We start from the raw sequence: 22,187 nt of genomic DNA on the forward strand, positions 1-22,187 counted from the left end.
AAAATTGTTATAAATTATTTACATTTACCGGTACATAATAATTTATGAATTACCGATATAAGTTATAAAAGTAATTTTTTTTAAATTTATTATATATTAATAATTTTAATAAATTTATAACTAAAATATTTTATTTAATGAGAATTATAAAATCATTTTCAAAAAAATAAACATAAAAACTTTAATTATTTAGATTTTGTACAATAATAATATTAAGAATATTAAATATAAAATATAAGTTATAAATAATTTTTTATTAAATTTGACAATTACTTCAAATTTTAAAATGATAGAATTCATAATATATAATAACTATATGATTATTTGTCATTTGTAATATAAATAAAATTAATAACTTTATTGAATTATTAGTAAATAATTAAAATAACTTTAAAGTTATAATATAATAATCAGATTTAAGTATCACTTTGTTTGAGACCATAAATAGCTGTGATTGCAGCAAATCTGGGACCCAAATCATACAAAAAGTCCAAATCGTCGTCAGAACTGATATCTGAAGCCAATGAGCTCAATGATCCGCACTGACTACCAGTTCCTTCATAGGCATAACTTCGTAGATCATCGTAAGCGCCGTCATTAGCATACATAAGCTCACTCGATATATCGTAAATAACTGGTTGATCTATAACTGGCTCATCATTGATGATGTCATCCACAAAATCGTCACTAAAGTCATCGCTGCTGTCATCAGGAAAGCCTTCGCCTTCTAATTCTTGATCATCTTTTAGTTGATCCACACTTAAAGGTTTAACAGTCAATGAAGGGTTGTTTTGTGCAACAACAGGAACGGTTGCCCTTTGATACGTATCCTTTACTCTCGGTCTACTGTCACCAACTCTAGATCCACTTATGGTATCGATTGGAGTAATATTATTACCATTGTTATCATATCTCAGCCTATGATTTCTTGAGCTACTGTCAACTTCAAAGTCCGATGGTTTGCGATTTTTGTATCTATATATAAATAAAACCATACATAACATACATAAGTTGATGGCACACATGATTATCATAATAAGTGCAGCACTGGACAGTTGGGGCCCAGAATCCATGATTTGTTAGTAATGATAGCCGGTATACACTTTTTATGACAAACTTATTAATAATTAATTACTTTTTAAAATTCATAGAATATATGATAAAAAATTTATGTGATAATTACGTTATCACATGATTACTGTATAGTTAGTTAAAACTTTTAAAATATTGACCATAAATTGATATTTAAAAATGTAAATAATAATAATGTAGTAAAAAATAAGCAAATATCACATTTACTATTAACGTACATTTTAATACTAACATGAAATGTTACCCCAGTTATTATCAAATATAATAATTGGTATTTCAAGTTGTTTGAATTACAATTTTTATTGACATATTATTAATAAAGCTATACTTACCTGCCTGACAGTTGATTTAACTTTGATAATAACTATTATTTTATTAATATAATACATTTATTTAAAGATTAAATTTTATTTTAATTTAATTATAACTTTAATTCTAAATAATTTAACCTGCTAAACATATTGTATTGGTTAAATTTAAGCAATAACCGCAAATTAATAGTAAATAAATTTAATCATTTTGAAAAAATTATGATATATGATTTGACTTAATTTCACAGCTTAAACGATTAATTGTTTATTTAATGTATATAATAATTATTAAAATATTAGTTATAATCTACTATTATATTTATAAAAATTATTAAGAACTTTAGTAAAATTAATTTTAGACATTTTATTTGACTCTTTTCCATAACTTGATTGCTATATTTCTGGGTCTGATTTCACCGGCTGTAGTATAAAAACTACTACTCCAGCAGCCCTTGACATCATCATCAGCACCGGTACATAAATATGAACTCCACTTTCCAATAGCAAAATCACTGACATTATAGTTATGTTCGACTCGACCCACCTTTGCTTCAGTAATTCTCGGTGCAAACTCTTCTTGAATTTCCCCGAAGACACCCGAACCCGAGCCCTCGGCTCTGAAAAACAAACCAGAGTATTGAGCTGTTATGTCTTCCCATTGAGCTATGGGCCAAAGGTCGGCAGGTGCTGATTGATTACCCAATTGCGTGTATATAAAGCCAATGGGAATGATGTGTATTAGACTTTTTAGTTTAGCAATGTCATTTTGTATTTCTGTAATTATGGATTTTATGTCACCCCTAATGCCACCACTAATCCCAGTAATGCCACTACTGATGCCTCTCACTAATCCAAAAAGTCCGCCTCCACTTTCACCTCCATTTCCTCCCTGAGTTTCACTACCACTATCACGAGTTTCTTCTATCAGCGCATTAGCCGAACCGGTAGTTAGTTTGCTATGAATTTTTCTTTTCTAATAAATTAAGTCATAAAATCAAATATTAATCAATTAATTGTAATACTCTAACCTTTTCACAAATAAAAACTCTTTTGCTATCACACGGCAAGTCATCCCATTTACCAAATGTTACGGCCTTTCCGTCCCAGCGATATGACTCGGCATAGATTTGCACACAAGCAGTGGAATTGCTGCTATTTGGTTCACCCGGTGACCAATTGGTAAATGACAGGTCTGTACCATCTGACCATTGATACGACTGGTCAGTCCGGTTAAGACCAATCCATGCGTTATCCTCAACACCCGACTCTTGGATCACTTTTTCGACAAACTTTTGTTTTTCTGGACTATCGATGACAACCAATTTGGCACTCTTTGTGCGACATAATTGGTCTGCATATGAATATCTGGTCTTATAATAAACAACAGCCATAAACACATCATCTTTGTATTGCAACCACATATCACTACAATCTATTGAAATATTTAATTTATTTTAGCATTTTATAGACTATATCTTATAATCAGTAAGTTTTTATATGTTACCAAAATCGCAATATTGATTATCAACTTTATTATTAATTAAAATAACAAATGAAATTAACAAATTTACTACAATTGACATTTTGTTTTCAAATATAATCTGATAATTATTGTATTATATAATTTTAGACAAAATTAATTAATATTTCTAAAAATTGCAAAATTTCTTTTAAATACAAAATACTGATGTATTTATATTGTTTAAAATTTTTAGTATACATAATTTATATGATAATTTTCCAGTATATAATGATAACTATCAAATTTTACTAAAATTTATGGCAAAATTTTTAATTTTTGAAGGATTACAAGATAATTATCAACAATGAATAATAATTTTTATGTTATTATTAGTAACTTACTAAATGTTTATTTTATTAACTTGATTTATATCAAAACATTTTAATATTATCAAGGTTGAGACAATCTATTAAATTATTGATATTTCAATCTAATTCAATTTAGTCTATTAAGTTTTAATGTTTACATTTGCAATGAAAACGAGTTTTTATATTTAATTGTTATTTATTAATGATTATAAATTAAAATTACAACAATAATTACAACATTGAAAATAAAAATCGTATTAACTTAAAACAATTAATATTTATTAAATAATTTTTTACAAAATATATTATATAGTAAATTACATAATGGATAATATGATATTAATGTTGTATAAAAAAAGTAAAAAGAAAATAATTTCTCAAAATTATTGTAATGTTATTAGTCATAGCACTACATAAATCATAAACAAATATATATAACCCTTAAAATTACATTATTTTTATTATATTGTTTCTACAGATATTATCTGTCAGTAAATATCAAGATCTCTGGTTATCATAAATTATATTTACATTTTCTTATATTATTGATATTATTTATCTGACATTTTAGTTTTTATTTTCTATACACTTATTTTTTACTTTTTTTGTTTGCTAAAAAGTATACAAATAAATAAATATAAGTTACAAAAACAAAATATTTAATACATTGACTATTACTGTATATATTTAACTATAATAGTTAATTATAAATGATATATTAAAAATGCCCGGTTATGATTGCGACCGATTTGTTAATCTGAGTCTAGCCGATAGGGCTGAGCTAACGTGCAGTATATGTCAAGACATTTTTTGCTGTCCGGTTATTGCCCAGTGCTGTCTCCAGACATTTTGCGAAGACTGTATCAACAATTGGCTGTCAACTAACAATACCTGTCCATATGATAGAAAAACGCTTACGAGTGCTACATTGTCACGACCACCCAGGTATGTAGCTTTCAATTAATACTTGTGCTATTATATAAATACATTATAATAACAATTTTGTTGATTTTGTTAGAGTTATGGTCAATATGTTAGGAAAACTTAAAATCAAATGTGATTTCAGAGATAAGGGCTGTAAAGAAGTGATATCATTAGAGGATCTGTCAAATCATGTCATCAAATGTCGATATAATGTACAGAAAGAGATTAAAAAATGCAAGAAATGTTTTTGTGAGATCCAAAAGACTGGACACGACTGTATCAAAGCATTGCTTGAATTGAATCGTAAGGCCAATGGAGAAATTGAAACATTGAAACGTAAACCACAACCATCAGCGGTTCCATTGAGAGCTCCGGCACCACCCGTACCCACAGTAACACCTACTAGACCTACCAGTTTGCTAACAACAAGTAGTGTACTGTCAGCCTCTTTAAGGGAACAGTCTTTGTTAAGAGAAATACGTGAATTAAAGGCCGAAAAGGAGAACTTCTTGAAAACAATTCAAGACTTAACTAACAGTCAAGAATTGACTACAAGAATCAGCGCTCTTCCGGTAATAGATTTTATTTATTTCAAAAAGTTTAAAAGACTACTAATTAAATATTCATATTTATAGCCAATTAACCAAAGAGTGGCCGCAATTACAGTTAACTCACAATCGGTATTACCGGAAGTAATAAGTTTAATAATTTTAAATAATCTAATAAGTTATTAGACATCTATTGTTTTTTTGCAGATGTCTGAACAGGAGATATTCAACGAGTGTCGGAAGCATTTGTGGTCACACGAAGTGATGCAAAATGAGATGAACAAAGAGATGACACAAAAAGTGTTGTCAATTGTTAGGTCGCAAATCAAAGAGTATAACAGTGTGTTTTTGGTTTGCAAAAACATTGTTGAATCACTCAATGATGAGTTTGGCCATCGATGGCATTGCAGTGCCGACTATAAGATGGGTTTAAAAAGTTATTTTATGTTTGAATCGGGTTTTCTTATTAAAGTAAAATTTGGTTTACTATTCTTTGAAATTTATAAGACACAATTTGTTAGTATTATTATTATTATTATTTGTTAAACTATATTGATTGCAAAACTTATAATTAAATTAAAATATTATTTGTTTAATAATTTTTGAAAGCTAAACGTCCAAACAATGAGAAAACGGTTCAAAAATGGTAAAATAAAGCGAGAAATACAAATATTAAAGACAGATATGAAACAGAGTATGATATCGGACGTCAAAAAGATTACATTTGCTGCCATTGAAAAATCAGAAACACTGACAGCACTGTCATCGGAAATCAAGACTCATATGGAGAAGCGATACCCGGAGCGCAAGTGGCAGTGCTTTATGTTTGGCTACTTCGGTGTGTTTGGCATTCACCACACGTGCGGATCATTTATCAGCTTCGATGTCGGACAGCTTACGGTCACCTTATTTCAGGCCAGCAATGATTGATCCAAATTTAAGATTCAAACTATTCATGTAATTTCTATTTTAATATATACCGTAATATATTTATTACAAATAACAACAAAAACAATTTATTATATTATTAATTAGTATTTAATTAGAATTTTTCAAAAAAAAGATTAACAATGTATTAGCATTACAATAATTTGAAAAATAAACTATAACTACAATTACTCATTATAATAATAATTAATAATAATAATAATTTTATAATGATAAGCATTAAGCACAGGTATTAATAACAAATACCTGTACCTCTGGTTATTGCAAAAATCTTGTTAAATGTAATGACCGGCAGCTTTCTTGAGCTGATATCTGACGATAATAAACGGTACGGCAAACGGTATGCTGAAGAATACAAAGAACTTGATGGCCGTCAATCTGGGACTCGTTATATCAAACGGCAGATTCTGTCCCTTATAGGTGGCATCATGTGATCGCCGCACCCATTGTCGCTGCAACGGTAGTACACGGCGTGTGGCCGATAGACCAAGTCGTGAGACCAACATTTTTGAATCAGTATTTTCTGATTTAAGTAATAAAATTGTGTTTTATTTTTAACAATAGATTTTAATGGCGACTGAAAATATCATTTGGTTTCTATAAGTAGTATAACTATAGATACTATCGTTTATTTGTTTAAGAATTGTTTTTTCCTATCTTTCAATATATTGTATATTTTCATAACTGTATGCTAGAAGTGATGCCTATTTGATGGGTAAGCATACAATCATGACTTATAAGTTATAACACATTTATTATTGAGTATATAATTTGTTTGATTTATTGTATAAAATCTACTATTAATAAATTAATAATGTTTATATTGAGTACTCATATAATATAATTATTATAATTTATAATTAACTTAACATTATATTAAACTATCTCTACCTTGCTCATCATATTGTATAAGCAATAATTGTTTAATGTATTAAACATAATTTACAGTATTTTGACACCTCTATCATTATGGCCAATATCTCATAAAAAGGGAGGCCTGAAAAAGTGGGGGTTAAATTACCATCAATATTATATTATATTATAAATAAATTTAAAAATTATTATAAATTACAAACAAATGTTATTTATTTGCTTAACAGTAATAAAACCTGTTTTATATCATGTGACTGATGCACAACTTTTTTGAATATTTTTTTACAAATCAACCATGCTCATCATCTACAGTAGATTCTAAATCATATTTATTTATTTTAGCATATATAATATATAATGTACATAATTTATATCATTTATACTAAATTTGAATCAATTAACTTATCTGTTTGAAATATATTATATATTCCTAGATTTAATATAAATACTAATCAAATATATTTTTTATATAAACATGAAATCTCATATTATATTCAAATTTGCAATATAAGTGTCCATCAAATTATTTAAAGTCATTGATCTATTAGTTATTTGCCAATAAGCCAATCCTATCCGTCCACACAAATGGCAATTCTCAAAATGGTTTAAACCTAATACAGTATTATTAGAGCTTTTAGTTCGTGAAAAAAAATCATTTTTAAACATTACTTCTCTGAATAACATACTCTAAATTATAGACTCTTTGTAGTCGACATTATCTAAATAAATAGTATAGAAGACAATGGCTAACACAGAGCCGGCTTTCGTACAAAAATATTGGTCTAAAGTGTCGGCCGATGAGCTCCGGGAGCCAAATGTTGCAAATGTCGAGTTTGTGTATGACTTGGATGGCAAAGATCCGCGAGTTTGTTGTCTTTACTTAATTCACGATCAATACGAACGATGTTATGTGATATCACAGGAAAAGATGGATAATTCGGACTTTTTTGGTACGACTCATATCAAGGCATTACAACATTATATTCACCGATTTGGATATCTCGGAAGCGGACAAAAATTCAATTATATTATCGGCTTTTATTATGAAGTCGGCGAACATAAACTCAAGTCGTGTGCCAACTATTTCTTTGAGAAGACTAGACATATGTCCCAACAAACAGAACAACTATTCAAGAAAAATATATTCCCAAAGATTGACAAAATGTTTGCCAATACTATCACTCAATGCCAAGGATTGACCAAAAAAAGTAATTTTAAACTCAAATGTAAACGACTTCTTAAAAAGCAATTGTATTGCAAAAGTCATGACCCAAACAAAAATCAATGATATTATGATTTAATATAAATATCAATCATTTTTTACATTTAAATATTAATTTTTTAATGTTTTATACTTTTAAATAATTGTATCGTAATTTTTAACTGAAATTGAATAAAATAAACACATTTTTTACTTGTAAATTGTTTAATTCATTATAAATTTATGTCATACATGTAAATTATAAATTAATATTTGTTTAATATTTAATATTTTAGTAGAAATACAGTAAGATTAAAGTAAAATGATCTTTAAAATAAATTCTATAATAATACAAATATAAATACATACATAAAATTCCCAATTATTATATAATCTTTATATACCGTACTGTATAATAATGTCAGTAATTAAATAAACAATGATTAAAATATAGTTAACAAAAACAATATATAAAATATATATTTTGATTAATAAAATATGTGCACAAATTAAGAAAACAAAAGTCAATTTTATTGTATTTGACATCCGCTCTGGTTTTTGGGGTCCGTTTCGCTGTATTTGATGGGCTTCTCATCCATCGCAGGAATAGGCTCTTCGGGCTTATCTTTCGTCGCTTTTTCTAACTTTTGTCTCTATATTTTTTACGTTAAATAAATAATTACAATCAATTATATTGTTATATAATCCTATTTAATGACTAACCGGATCAATATATGTGACATTTTTAGATAAATCAAAGGCCGCATATGATTGTGGTGTCCAAAGCTCGTGAAGTGATGGCATCGAAAACTCTTCGGGTGTCACCAATCCATGTGTTGCTTTTAGTTCTAATACTGGACACTCTTTAGGCACCTTTTGATGAAAACTGAAGACAGAAACAATAGTTAATAAAAACATATCAATCAAAACAACAAAAAACAATGATTTTCATACATAAATCCATTTTCACGAACACATTTGTCTTTAGTTCGTTTCACTTGTGGCTGTAATTTACGAAAAAACAAATGTTCATCAATTTTAGCTCCCGTTCCTCCCAATGACTTTTGTTTGCGATATTCTTTGCATAGTTTGACAGCTATTTCGTAAAACTTTTCGCTCTCTTCCAGTGCACGAATAGCTTCTCCACATTTTTCCTGTTCTAATAGACTTTCACCTAAATAGCAAAAGGCCTAAAATAGTAGAAAATAAAAAAATTAGGATAAAATTACAATCAAATAACTTTGAAACATACGTATGACTCGTAAAATGATGATTTCAATTGAAAATATGCCATCCATTTGGACACTTTTGTCTGATCCAATGCTTTGATAGCACTGGCAGCCGCCAGAAATAGTTTTGATGTCTCGTTTGCCAACGCAGAGATCAACGTCGGACTGTGTTTCAGTTCTATAGCGCGGGCTATAGTAACCTCCTGTGCTTCCGCCTGACACTGTTGTATGTATGCGCTGAGCACCCGGGGATCCAAATCACTACCGGCGCTAAAACTTTTCTCAAGTAATCGATCGCACCTTTAGTTTAATAAATTAAATATTATATATGAATAATAATAAACAAATATCGTGTTAAATACCATTCATTTTGAATGGCCGTCAGAATGCCGGCCGCTTTACGCAAACACGAGTGACACTCTTTGGCCGTTTCCATCGTAATGTCCGATTTGGCGGCTAATTGTGCGCAATGTTTGGTCAGCCATAGGGAGTACTTGTAACAAATGGAGATTAACTCAAACACTGTGTCCTGTCTGACACACGGAGTGGCACCTAATCAATGCAAATATGATAACAACAATCATTGAATGGTCAGCGAGAGAGTACTGACCCAACAGAGTGTCCGTCCACTTGAACTTAATATAATGTCTTAGTTTGGAGCTATCAGTCGGTCCGTGGTTCGGGTCAAAGCTATTATTGAACACAAAGCCCAACAGTAGCGACAAATAAAGTCGCAATTGTTTGTCCACCACATCGGCATCACTGGACGGATCGGTCATCAGTTCCAACACCTGTTGGCGGTATGTCTTCAAGCGATCGCACAGTTGGATAGCTTGCGGTTGGGCCGCGACTAAGGACAGGGCAAATGACTGAACTGTTGTGTTCTTCAATGCGTTTCGATGGAACCAATGAGACATTCTTGTAGTGATGTCTTGTAGTCGATGACAACAATGATAATAATGACCATTCAATTAGTCATACAATTATTGATTGCAAACTCAATGAGTAATTGTGTTGTCATTGAATTCACAGTTGTTTTGAGTGTTGAGTCAATTGTTGACATCAATTGTATTGTTATTCATAAATAGCGTCACTTTTAGCCATATTTTAGTACATTATGTAGTATTGTATGCATTGGTTGTGAAAATATCACAGAATATTCTGGCGATTGTTTGCATTGTTACTATAATTTACATTAAATGTTTGTTTTAATCATATTATTATTGTTATTATTATTTAAAGTAATGCATAAATATTTAAAACTTTTTTTTTTATTAACTTGTTATGCATAAAAATTTATATATTAATATCATTATTAAAGTTTTAGTTAAGGTATATTAAATTATAGTAATAATAATAACCATAATTATTGCATAATATACATTAACAAAATCAATATTAAAATATTTATTATAAAATGTATTTGTATTAATTTAGATAATAATAGAAATAATTATTTTTATTTATGTAATATCGATATATGAATATTTATAATTTATAATTTTTTTGTTTTGCTTTTGTTTAAAAAACAATTTAACATAAAACAAGTATCTGTACATATTTTATAGATTTATTGCTGTATTTTATTATCAATATAATTTATAATGTATAAATTATGTTGCTAAAATAAATATTTATTTAAGACAGAACTCTATTATACTGTTAATAAAAATAAATTTAATCGTTATTATTATTATTATTAAACAATTATGCAATATTATCATTAAAAAATAATGACATAAATTGTAGAAATTTTACCAAAATGTTAAAGCTTTTAATCAATAATTCTAATTAAAAAAATTATTGTTTTTTTAGTTAAATAACAACAGTGACAACAAACAAATTAGTTTTATTTAATAGACATTTTAAACATAAATTACTATAAGTACTTTAAATTTTATTAAAATTGTTATTTAGTTATTGTGTAAATTTCTATTAATTATAATTCAAAACCGGGAACTTATAGTTAAGTGTTTGGTAATTATTACAGCCATTTATCGGTGATAATCGTTAATTGAATTGTCAGATCATATATAAGTAAATTTTTAAAAATTGTAAAATTTAAATTGCTTTTATATTGCAAATTACAGTACAGTATATGATTATTGAAAAAATAAGTTATTTTACAGTTTATTTATTGAACAACCAATAAATTCAATTATTATATTTCTATCAATAACAGATAATTTTAAAGTAAAATCAGTATATTTTATAAAAATAAATGATATATTTTTATAGTAATAATAATATTTATAAATTATGTATTATTTGTTATTGGTTTACACTTTTAAATTTTGTTTTTTATTAAAACAAATAATGAGTAAATTTATTTTTATTAATGATATATATAATAATATTAATATTATATTGATTATTTTTTTGACTATTATTTTTTATAAAATGTTGCTGAATTTGTACTGTAGTTTGATATAACTTTCATTGTATATTATAAGCAATAAAAAATATTATCATAAAATAATAACCTTTTTTATTATTATATTTATACTATCATAAATTCATTAAATAATATTTACCAATTTTATCATAGAAAGATATTCATAATTAAATTTATTATTATTGTTGTTATTTTATTATCATTGTTGAGATCAATACACAAGAGTTTGCATCAAATAATATACATATTTTATAAGCTATTAAACATTAGGTTGTTTTCTGCAGTATTTATTATTATTATTATGTGAATAAATATGATAATATTGAACTATTATATAAATTGAATATGTCACGCTGTATAATTTTATATAAATATATTATTAATAAAAATAAAACAAACTTAACTTTTATTTATATTTATTAAAATAAACAATTTTATGTAAAATTTCCAAGCTGATAAGTTCCAGTTATTTGCTAAATTGTTACTCTATTTTTTATATTTGTTTTTGTGCTTAAATTTAACATTTAATAACAAAAATAATAAGTCTTTTATTTATAATATTTTGTACCGATATTTGTTGTGACCTTTCACTGAATGTCTCTTACCTTTTATATCAAAGTCTGATTTAGTTTTTTAGTCATAAAAAACAAAATTATATCAAATGAGAAAACAAATGCTACGATAGCTTTGTATTAAATGCCATTAAAAGCACTTCAATGATGAAGACATAAAACTTATCGATTGTTACACACATTTAGACAGAATATTCTGAAACATTGAAACAATTTTGCTGTTATAGTCGTTATACACATTTGACATATTGTTTTATAACAACAAAAAAACCCTCTGAAAAACTAAATGATTGTATGAGACTCATAAAAATAAGATTGTTTGTTAATAATATGTATATAAAAATATACGATAATGTGTTTAAATTAAAATTTTCAAATTATTATTTGTTGTTGTTTTTAGTGCAAAATATTTTTGCTTATTATTCTTATTTGTAAAAAAACTTTATTTTATTTTGATATTAAGTAAATATACAATACTTTATATTTTAAAAATACTGTAAAAAAGATGTTTTGAAATACTCTATCAATTGATCGATTTTGTAGCACAAATACATTATTATTTAATTTATATTAATATAATAGTTATAATACTGATAAATAAAATAAAATATTTATTTTACACTTATTATATTATACTTATAACTTATTGTAAATTAACATAATAGTGAAATAATATCTTTAAAATTTAATAAATGCTTTGAATATAGCTAAACATAAATATCAATATCAAAAAGCATAAACATAAAATATTACTAAAATAACTTGCCTAAAAACTTATGCTAATATAATATTATACAATATTTTCAAAAATAAAAAATTTCAAAAATGTAGAACAATTTTATCACTACAATATATTTTAGCTATATTTATACTGTAGTGAATAATTTAACATAATATTTAAAACCAATATCATGTATTTACTATATATCACTTTGTTGTCAATCAGCACAACATTAAAGTCAATATGATGATCCCTGTGCTCATATCATAAGTGAAATTATTATTATAAAAGTTTGCAGAAGTGCTGCCTAATGAGGCACAGGTAGTGTAGTGTTGGCTTATTGATGGCTATTGTCTTAGCATTGGTTCAGTTATATTGTTGTCATGTGAACCACACTCTATTGACTTGCAATTCATTGCAATAATTTAATAGCTTTTCGGTCTCTTTTCGTTACTCGAGAGCATCACATCTCTCACATACTTTCTCTCTCTCTTTCTCTCTCTCTTCTCTCTCTCTCTCTCTCTCTCTCTTTCTCTCTTTCTCTCTCTCTCTCTCTCTCTCGCAGTGTCTGAGTATATTTGTCTCTTTTTCTTGTGTTTACTGTATGTATGACTGAGAGAGAGGCGTAGATATAGAGAGACAGCCATAAGGAAAGCAAATAAAAACTAAAATCATTTAATTAATATACTGGAAAAAAATAATAAAATATATGCTAACAGATCAACTATGTGTTTGTATGTGAATAATTGTATATCAATTTAAATAAATTAAATAACTATTCTGTTAAACGACTAATATATTCATCTTATTATTGTTATATAATAGGCATTTAATTTAATAAATAAAGTAAAAGTTTTTGCTTTTATTATGTGTGCGCATAAAAGATATACACTTTTGTTTGAAACTATATATGAATTAAAGTATTTTTGAAGAAAATATCATTTTGTGTTTTAGTTTCATAAACTACGATAGAGTACAGAATATAACTAATAAATATATATAATTATAGATTACATATTGCGTGCAATATTGGTTTTGAATTGTTTTTATGGTTGAAAACCAGTTATTGGTTTTATTAGCAATTGTTATATGTATAGTAAATGTGACAATAAAAGTGATAATAATATATTTTTAAAAGTATAAGATTGGCAACAAATCATTTATATTTTACATAAAGTATATATTTTTAAGTATGCATCTAAATGTGTTACTTTTACTATACTTGTTAATTATTTGTTTTTCTATTTAGAAAAATAATTGCTATTTTAAGCAACCTATAGTAATATCAATTTGTTAATCAACAGTAATAATAATAATAATAATAATAATATAATACTGTAATAATAATAGCTTATATATAATTTATAGCATGAGTTTCAAAAGTAGTTTATTAATATTTATTGGTGTTTCCTATGTATTGTTAACATTTATTTGATGTTTATAATAACAAATGGTGCTCTGGGTTGCATTATAAAAGGTTAGTTTATTAAAAAATTATTATTTTTAAATTATAAAAAGATGATAAATATGAAAACAGCAAATAATTATTTATTTTTAAGTTTACTTATTATTATTTTAGTGCAATTGTTATAATTACATTTATTATTATTGTTTTCATCAAAACAATTGTATATTACAATACATTATGTAATAGTTATTACATTTGATATTTAAATATAATTAAAGTTTAATAATTAATAATTAAATATTATCATTGAATACAATTTAATGTATTTTTAATAAATCTATAATCAACTAACAAGTTAAGAAATAAAGTTGTTTTCAACAAAATAATTATTTAAGATATGTACAAACAATTAATAATAGAGTATCATTACTAAATATATATAAAATAAGTTATATATAAAATAGTAATAACAAAAAAAATTGATTAAAAATGTAATGGATATATAGATTGCATTATTTGTTTTAATAACTTTAAGTCAAAAGACTGACATCAAGAGTGTGAGTGCGAGAGTCATATCATTAATATTATTACATTTTTTATTAGATATAAAAATTATTGATATCATATAATGTAAAGATATCATAAAGTTATAAACATTTTTATTATTTATAGATTTCGTTATACAGTATGTCAATTATTAATAAAGTTTTTTTGGCTTTTATAATGTCTATTTTGTATGATATGTGACACTTTACTTGTGGAAAAAAACATTTTTTTAAATATAATTTTTGGTAAAACTAGTAATAATTTTAATTGGGTACCATTAATAATGTTTGTTTGTTTTTTATTTTGTATTTATAAATTGTATTTTTTTTAGATATACTATAGCTATACTATATTAATTAGAAAGCTGTAATATTAGCTTTATAAAATTATATAAACAAACGCAATTTAACATTTATTATTAAGTTTTATGTTTAAGTTTTAACCAACAAAAAAAATAGTAATAACACATGATTGTTGTTTATGTTTCCTTATAATCAATTTATTAGTAGATTTGGAGACACTAAAAATAAATATAATGATTTATAGCCATTTCATTTGATGACAAATGTAGTTAACATATGATTGATTGAATCACCTACTGTTCCCATCATCCATATGTTTTCAATATACAGTAAAGTATAATATTTATGTTTACTGTATTGTGTATTACTTAGTTTTTTTTGAATGAATATTTCTATTTAAGATAATTTAATGGTGACTTTTTAGTATTAAATTGACATAATAGTTATATTTAATAGCTTTTTGCACGATCAATAAATTTTTTATAAATTTAATTTAATTTAAATATAATATATTTTATAAACTATATATAGTTATAATTCAGGAAATTTACTACATTTAGACTAAAAAAACATTTTATATATTATTTAATGCTTATCTAAATAAAAAGCTTTTTTCATCAAATAAAATATTTAACTTTTATTTAACTGTATGCACAATAAAATGACATTTAACCTAAATTAAACTCAAATATCATTTATATAATTTAGTTAAAATGGTTTATTTTGCTATAATACTGATAACTAATTAATTTGTAATATACATCATTTTTCAATGAAATTTACAAACTAACAATTAATTGTTTAAAATATAGTTAACACAAATAAAATTAGCAACATCAAATCAATTATGTTCATGGATGTTTACCATTAATATTAATGTTTCTTTTCAAGCATAATTTATTATATAACGTATAAATATACTGTACTATATGTGGGCTAATGTTTGCTATAAACACAATATACTGTATAAGGGATTTTATAAACCGTGAATAAGTTTGCTTATAAATTGTACGACACTTATATATAAATGTTATATATCTTAAAAGAATATTCTGTATTATATTCAATAGAAATAATATACTTATATATAAACATATTTACAAAGAAGTCACGCATTTTATGCATACATTTTCTGTGTTTGTGTTTATAATGTTTTTAGTTATGATTTTATTAATATGTACTCAAAATACTAACAACAAAAATTGAAAACAATATCCCAGATATTCTTCATTGAGACTGTAAACTATTTAGAGTAAACTTTTTAATATAAAACAATTGAATGAATAAAATAATATAATAGTTCACCTTTTTATGGTTATTAGATCCATTATTATTTGGCTGTCCATAAATATATATATATATATATATATATATCAGTATATTGTTGTGAAACAAACAAGTATTGCATTTTTTTGATAACACAGACACACATTTAAAAAAAAAGAAAAAACGTGAAATGATTTGATTTGCGTAAATAAGATATTTTTTGTTTTGTAACCCCAGTTATAAATTGAAAGCAACTATAATATCAAATACAATGCATATATATATATAGTGCCGTCAATACAATTTTGGACAAACATAACTGACCAAAAAATAAAATAAAAATCAGTCAGTTTGTAAACAATAAAAAATAAGTTGACATTACTTTATATATAATATTTGTCATTCACATAGACATAGTGTTATTGCTATCATAAATGGTTATGACTTTTGAGCAATTATTTCTATATACTGTTATATAAAGTACTATGAAATTTATATATATTGAAAATCTTGTTTTGATTATAATATTATATTTATCGTATGATTATAATAACGAATATTTGAAAGTAACCCTAATTTAATTTTATCTCATTGTATATAAATTTTACTATTTTCCTTATTTTTGATAAATACAATATTTATAATACAATAAGTCTATTAGTATTTATATTATACAAATATTTTTCTGTTTGCTATATTATAATATATTTTTATATATATTAAATATATCTTTAGTTAAATTTGTTTATTTTTATAACTAATATCAATATTACATTGATTTTTCTCGCATTTACACTGAAAGTACTTTTGAAAAGTGCACATAAGTTACATATAAATTATATGAATATTTATCCTATTTTATAGTTCAACCTTTTTATTCAGTATATAAACTGAGCCGGCGTTAAGAGATTTGTATATAATTTTGTTAAATGTCAGTACAAAAGCAAATAACAAACAAACAAAATATGAGACAAACTTTTCATTTTAGCAAATAATCGGTTTGTTGTGATATTTTGTTTAAATGCCATACATTTACAAGTATTTAAATATTCTATAAAGTTTATTATTAGTATATTTATTAAATAAATATATAAATATATATATATATATTGCTTAACTACTTATTATTTTAGTTGCTATTTGTTGAAATGTCAAAACCATATACTTTTACTAATTTTTATAAATCAAAGTTATAACTATAAAAACATTTGTTTTGCATTTAAAATTATACATTAGTTTTTATGTCTGTTTTTTTAGATGGGAAACTGTCAAAAATCACGGACACTGTCCAATCGGCACCTATTGGTCAGTCGTTACCATTCCCTGTGTGAGCTGAATATGTCTCGTCGGCATAAACTTCGTATTAACGACTTCACTGACGACACATTACTGTTAATCTTTTCGATGCTATCGATAAAAGAGAAGATATCAGTGCTTCGGGTCTGCAAACGGTGGCAGCGATTAGTGAAAGTGTTGCTCCAGAAGTGTGTGTCCATCAAAATGGGCGAACACTCCGTCAAATGCAACTGTCACTGCTATAACTATATCCACTGGGATTTTCCGCCGCACAAGTCGTTCCCGCGGGACGACTGCGGTTATGTCATTTACCCGAACCAACTGCTCAATTATCTGCTGAAATTGTGTCCTAATCTCAGGTGTATAAACCTATCGCACTGTTATCTCGACAACAATGCACTAAAAGTAAGTATTTTATATAATGTTTTTAATATATATGATATATTCATTTATTAACAACTATTTAATTTATTTATACTAAATATACTGTATTTATGCACTTTTGAGTGCATTTCGTTTGCATGCAATACGATCGTTGATATATATAATTTATATATATATTTATTTAAGTAAATTATTATTACTATATAACTTTAAAATATCATATGATAACAATATTTTTGATATAATTATATCATCTATTCTACAAAATAATTATTTCTTTACGTATACGTAAGTTTAGATTAATTTTCAAAAATACTTTTTAAATTTAAAATCTAAATTAATTTATTAATTAATCTAAAATAATCATATATTTTTAGCATAGAATAATAGAAATATTAAATATTTCTTAAGAAAACTATATTAAATTTCTAGATGATATCAATGATAACTTTTTAAATTATTCAAAATATTACAATCTTGTTTATTTTAAAACAATTTTACTTTTATTCAATTTATTTATAACGGTCTAAAAATTATTGAACAATAAATGCAAACAAATACTTCACAGAATATTTTAAAATTCATATATTGTTATGTATAGTGAATGTGTTGTCTATTTCTAAAAGTGGTTGTGATTTGCATTTTATTAGTTTTGTGTATTCAATATTCACTGAATGTATTATATTATATTTCTATACTTATGTTCTCAACTAATAACTTATACACCCAGTAGTTATTTGGTTGGTTGGCTCCGGTGTTATATGTGTGCTATGTATGTATGTATGTATGTATGCAATGATTTTATAATGAATTAAAAAAAATTGTTTAAAAAAAGTCAACTCTTCACATAACACGACAGTTGAAATCCTCTTTTATTTAGATTTTTTTAATGTCTCACATATTTATGTTGAGATACAAAGTGCTATAAAATCAGTGTTGCATTCAATGGTGAAAAACTTCCCATTAATTTAAGACCCAATATATTATAATTAATGCTTAACTTATTTTATTTTAACATTATATTTATATTTTTGATAAAAATAAAGTTTTTATTATTAATAATGATAATATGGTGAATACAGTTTAAGCTTAGTTTTAATTATGAAATAAATTATTTTGCATTTAAATTATATTTTCTGATAATTTTCTGAAAAAAGTCTACTATTTTATATAATAATTATGTCTAAATAATAATAACTATGTCAATAAAAAATAAAATTATTATTAAATAAAATATTTTATTAATATCAATTTTCAATAGAAATATATATTACATATTAAAGTATTTTTAAAATTATTTTTATGTATTAATGATAAGTACATAAAAAATTATATAAATGTATATATATATTCAATAAAAATTATTATATTGCAAATTTATATATATATAATTAGGATAAAATGGATAAAATGGATAATATTTTAAAGATAAATATTTAAAAAGTATATCATTATTGTAATTATTATCTATAATATAAAAAATGAGTTATAATGTATAACATTATGTATAATAATGCTGAAGTAAATAAAAAATTAATAAAATAAAATTATAACTTTGTATATTTGGATTAATACAATATTTTTAGTTTGATAGTCTGTAAACATTTTATTATATTTTTGTTTTTATTTTATGCTCTCTATAAGAGGCAATTATCTAAATGTAAATATTATAGATGTTTGGAAACAATAATTTATAATTTTTTTGTATAGTTTGTATAAGTTTTGTAGTTTAATAAATAGTATGTTTTATGATTATATTATATTTTATTGATATATTGTAAAATGTTTACAATTAACTTATTTTTTGTTTATTGTTATTATATTAATTTATAAATATTTTTTAAATATTTTCATTTTTAATAGACTAAAATATTGTAATTGTTAATAAAATAATTTCAAGTTTATATAGTATAAAATTCAAATTAATGTTATTTTTATTATCTAAAATAATAAAAATATTAAATATAATTAGAATAACTGTAATGTTGAAAAAAGAAAAATTTCTAAAATAATAGATAAATTTCTAGAAAGTTTCTAAAATAAATTTCTGTCTATGGGATCTCCATGTTAATTTGTTCTATCGATATTAGTTATCTTGTAGCAATACATTTTGATTACAAGTAATAATTAAAATTTAAAAAATATTTTTTTTTCATTATATTATAAATAAATATATAATTATGTGATTAATAAAATTGTACTAAACTATAATTATGTAATAATAATTATTTTAGATATATGTGGAACACATTTGTATAGTATATGCATTGTCTCATTAATATAATATTACAATGGCTATAGATATGGGAATAAAGTTCCATAATAAAGTAAAGTTTCTATAAACATTTATTCTTGTGAAATTTACTAGAAATTTTCTCAGGGAAATTTGTTAGAAATTACTATTTGTTCATCTCTAATTGTTTATTACTTTACTAGCAATGTATTCAAATATTTTATGTAAGATCTATTAGTACATTATTTAATATATAATTTACGGAATATTAATTATTATATTATTTATAAATACTCTATTGTTGTTTTACAAAAATAATTTTAATTTAATGAAATTTAATTTTAAAATATACAATTGTTTATATACAGTAATTATGATTATTTCAAGTGATATTGCTAATAGTTTTAAAATACTACTAATAATAAAATGATGGATATATATATATAAATAATTTAGCATTAAATATGACTTATATATTATAATTATTTATAAATATAATGAATAATTTATTTCTAAGAAATGACGAAATGTAGTAATTGTTTTTCATAATAAAAACATTATAAAGATTGTAATAATTATAGAGAAATAACTAAATTTTTGTTTATATGTATGTACAGTATGTTTGTGTGTTTATTAATGATATGTTATGTTGAATGTAGTGCACAATTGGTGTCCAATTGTTTATAAGTCTAAGTATGTATTGACTGTTGCAGTCAATAGAAGATTCTTAAGACGAGTAGACGGAGTTCACACACAATCGATATGATTATGAAATCAGTTATATTATGAATCTCTAAATATCTGACTGTTATTATATCAAAGCTAAGTTAGTTTTTGGTCACATATTGTCCATCAGTATAGTCGGTAAATAGTAAGAGAGATATAGTGTTTTTGTTATCAAAAAATTTTTGCGATCGACTGGCAGTCGATTTGTCTCGAGTTCAGACCATTTGATGCGAATTACTATTTATTGAGAAATAAGATAAAAAAATATCGCATATAGTCCTTAACATAGTAGTAGTGAATACAATAAAAAATTGATTAATTTCATTGATTAAAAAAAGTAACAAAAATACTAGTTTTTTTTAGAAAATTTTTATATTAGTAAACTAGAATAAGAATAATATATACAAAATAACTATTGATTTTAATGTTGTATTTATTACATTGATTTAACGTATTTAGATGTTTAGTAATCTCAGGGAGTCTACTAAAAAATACAACAATTAATTAAATAAACAGTTTATATATAAATATAATATTTACTAAATTTGTAAATCCATTAAATTTCAATTTTTTATTTTGTATAATATTTTGTAAAAAAAACTTTTCGCACTATTTTTTATATCTCTAGTTATATATCGGTTTCTAACAGTTCTTCTAAAACAAAAAAAAAGCTTTTAAAGTAAATTAAATTAGAATAAGAATAATAATAAATAATTTATTAATGTTTTACTAATATTAACTTTTATAAACTTTTATTGTAACTCAAAACAATTTTAAAACAAAACACGGTTAATACAGAGTAATAAACTTTACTATTAATATATTTGACTAAAATGTTATATATATTATATTATTGTATAATTTAAATAACTTATAATATTAACCAAAAAATCAAATATTTGTTTCATATAGTAATTAAGTATTAATTCCTATTTAGCATTTATATTAAAATAGTTTTTTAGTTAAATTTTATCACTAATTGCAAACTAAATACTATATTATATATATATATATATTTATATAGGTACTTTTTTGTTTATTTTTTATTATGTAAACACTATTCCATTACTTATATTAATTATTTTAAAATAGCTAATTATTTTTTGTTTTTGTTTGATCTCTAAATATCAAACTATCATGTTTTCACATCTATTTAAGATATTTAATATATATTATATTTATTATAATGTATTATAATATTATTATTAATAGTTTACAATTAATATAATGATTGTCTTATCTATTGAAACGTATAATATTTGAAATAAAAACACGAGTTATTTAAACAAAAGGCATACAATTTGACATTTTAGACATCATTTAAGCAGAAATATGATACATAAATCATAATGATATCAAATAAAATATTGATTAATTTATAA

The 22,187-nt window shown here is 24.0% G+C and overlaps 4 protein-coding genes across 5 annotated transcripts; 1 reads left to right on the top strand and 3 right to left on the bottom strand.

Moving 5' to 3' along the window:
- Window positions 1-1,652: 1,652 nt before the first annotated feature.
- LOC128951881 (macrophage mannose receptor 1-like) lies at window positions 1,653-3,062 on the bottom strand. The gene is made up of 3 exons (XM_054297171.1): window positions 2,908-3,062; window positions 2,432-2,835; window positions 1,653-2,376 (listed from the first exon to the last, which is right to left on the bottom strand). Exons 1-3 carry the CDS (start codon window positions 2,984-2,986, stop codon window positions 1,768-1,770), a joined length of 1,092 nt encoding a protein of 363 aa, XP_054153146.1. The 5' UTR covers window positions 2,987-3,062; the 3' UTR covers window positions 1,653-1,767.
- Window positions 3,063-3,857: 795 nt separating this feature from the next.
- Window positions 3,858-5,707, top strand: LOC128952157 (uncharacterized). 2 transcript variants are annotated; one of them, XM_054297502.1, is made up of 5 exons: window positions 3,858-4,178; window positions 4,252-4,729; window positions 4,793-4,849; window positions 4,913-5,221; window positions 5,315-5,707. In XM_054297502.1, exons 1-5 carry the CDS (start codon window positions 3,958-3,960, stop codon window positions 5,633-5,635), a joined length of 1,386 nt encoding a protein of 461 aa, XP_054153477.1. In that variant the 5' UTR covers window positions 3,858-3,957; the 3' UTR covers window positions 5,636-5,707. The 2 variants fall into 2 exon arrangements, with proteins under 2 accessions (XP_054153477.1, XP_054153476.1); XM_054297501.1 differs by having other exon boundaries at window positions 4,793-4,837; window positions 4,892-5,221.
- Window positions 5,708-5,830: 123 nt separating this feature from the next.
- On the bottom strand, window positions 5,831-6,261 carry LOC128952417 (cytochrome c oxidase subunit 7C, mitochondrial-like). The gene has a single exon (XM_054297815.1). It carries the CDS (start codon window positions 6,157-6,159, stop codon window positions 5,929-5,931), a length of 231 nt encoding a protein of 76 aa, XP_054153790.1. The 5' UTR covers window positions 6,160-6,261; the 3' UTR covers window positions 5,831-5,928.
- Window positions 6,262-8,135: 1,874 nt separating this feature from the next.
- LOC128951981 (BRO1 domain-containing protein BROX-like) lies at window positions 8,136-10,026 on the bottom strand. Its single transcript, XM_054297295.1, has 6 exons — window positions 9,567-10,026; window positions 9,319-9,508; window positions 8,980-9,256; window positions 8,682-8,917; window positions 8,451-8,613; window positions 8,136-8,380 (listed from the first exon to the last, which is right to left on the bottom strand). Exons 1-6 carry the CDS (start codon window positions 9,871-9,873, stop codon window positions 8,258-8,260), a joined length of 1,296 nt encoding a protein of 431 aa, XP_054153270.1. The 5' UTR covers window positions 9,874-10,026; the 3' UTR covers window positions 8,136-8,257.
- Between the last annotated feature and the right edge of the window lie 12,161 nt (window positions 10,027-22,187).

The sequence above is a fragment of the Oppia nitens genome, unplaced genomic scaffold (genome assembly GCF_028296485.1).
Source record: "Oppia nitens isolate AA-2021 unplaced genomic scaffold, nextdenovo-longstitch-racon4-pilon3 scaffold1_pilon_pilon_pilon, whole genome shotgun sequence".
NCBI lineage: Eukaryota > Metazoa > Arthropoda > Arachnida > Sarcoptiformes > Oppiidae > Oppia > Oppia nitens.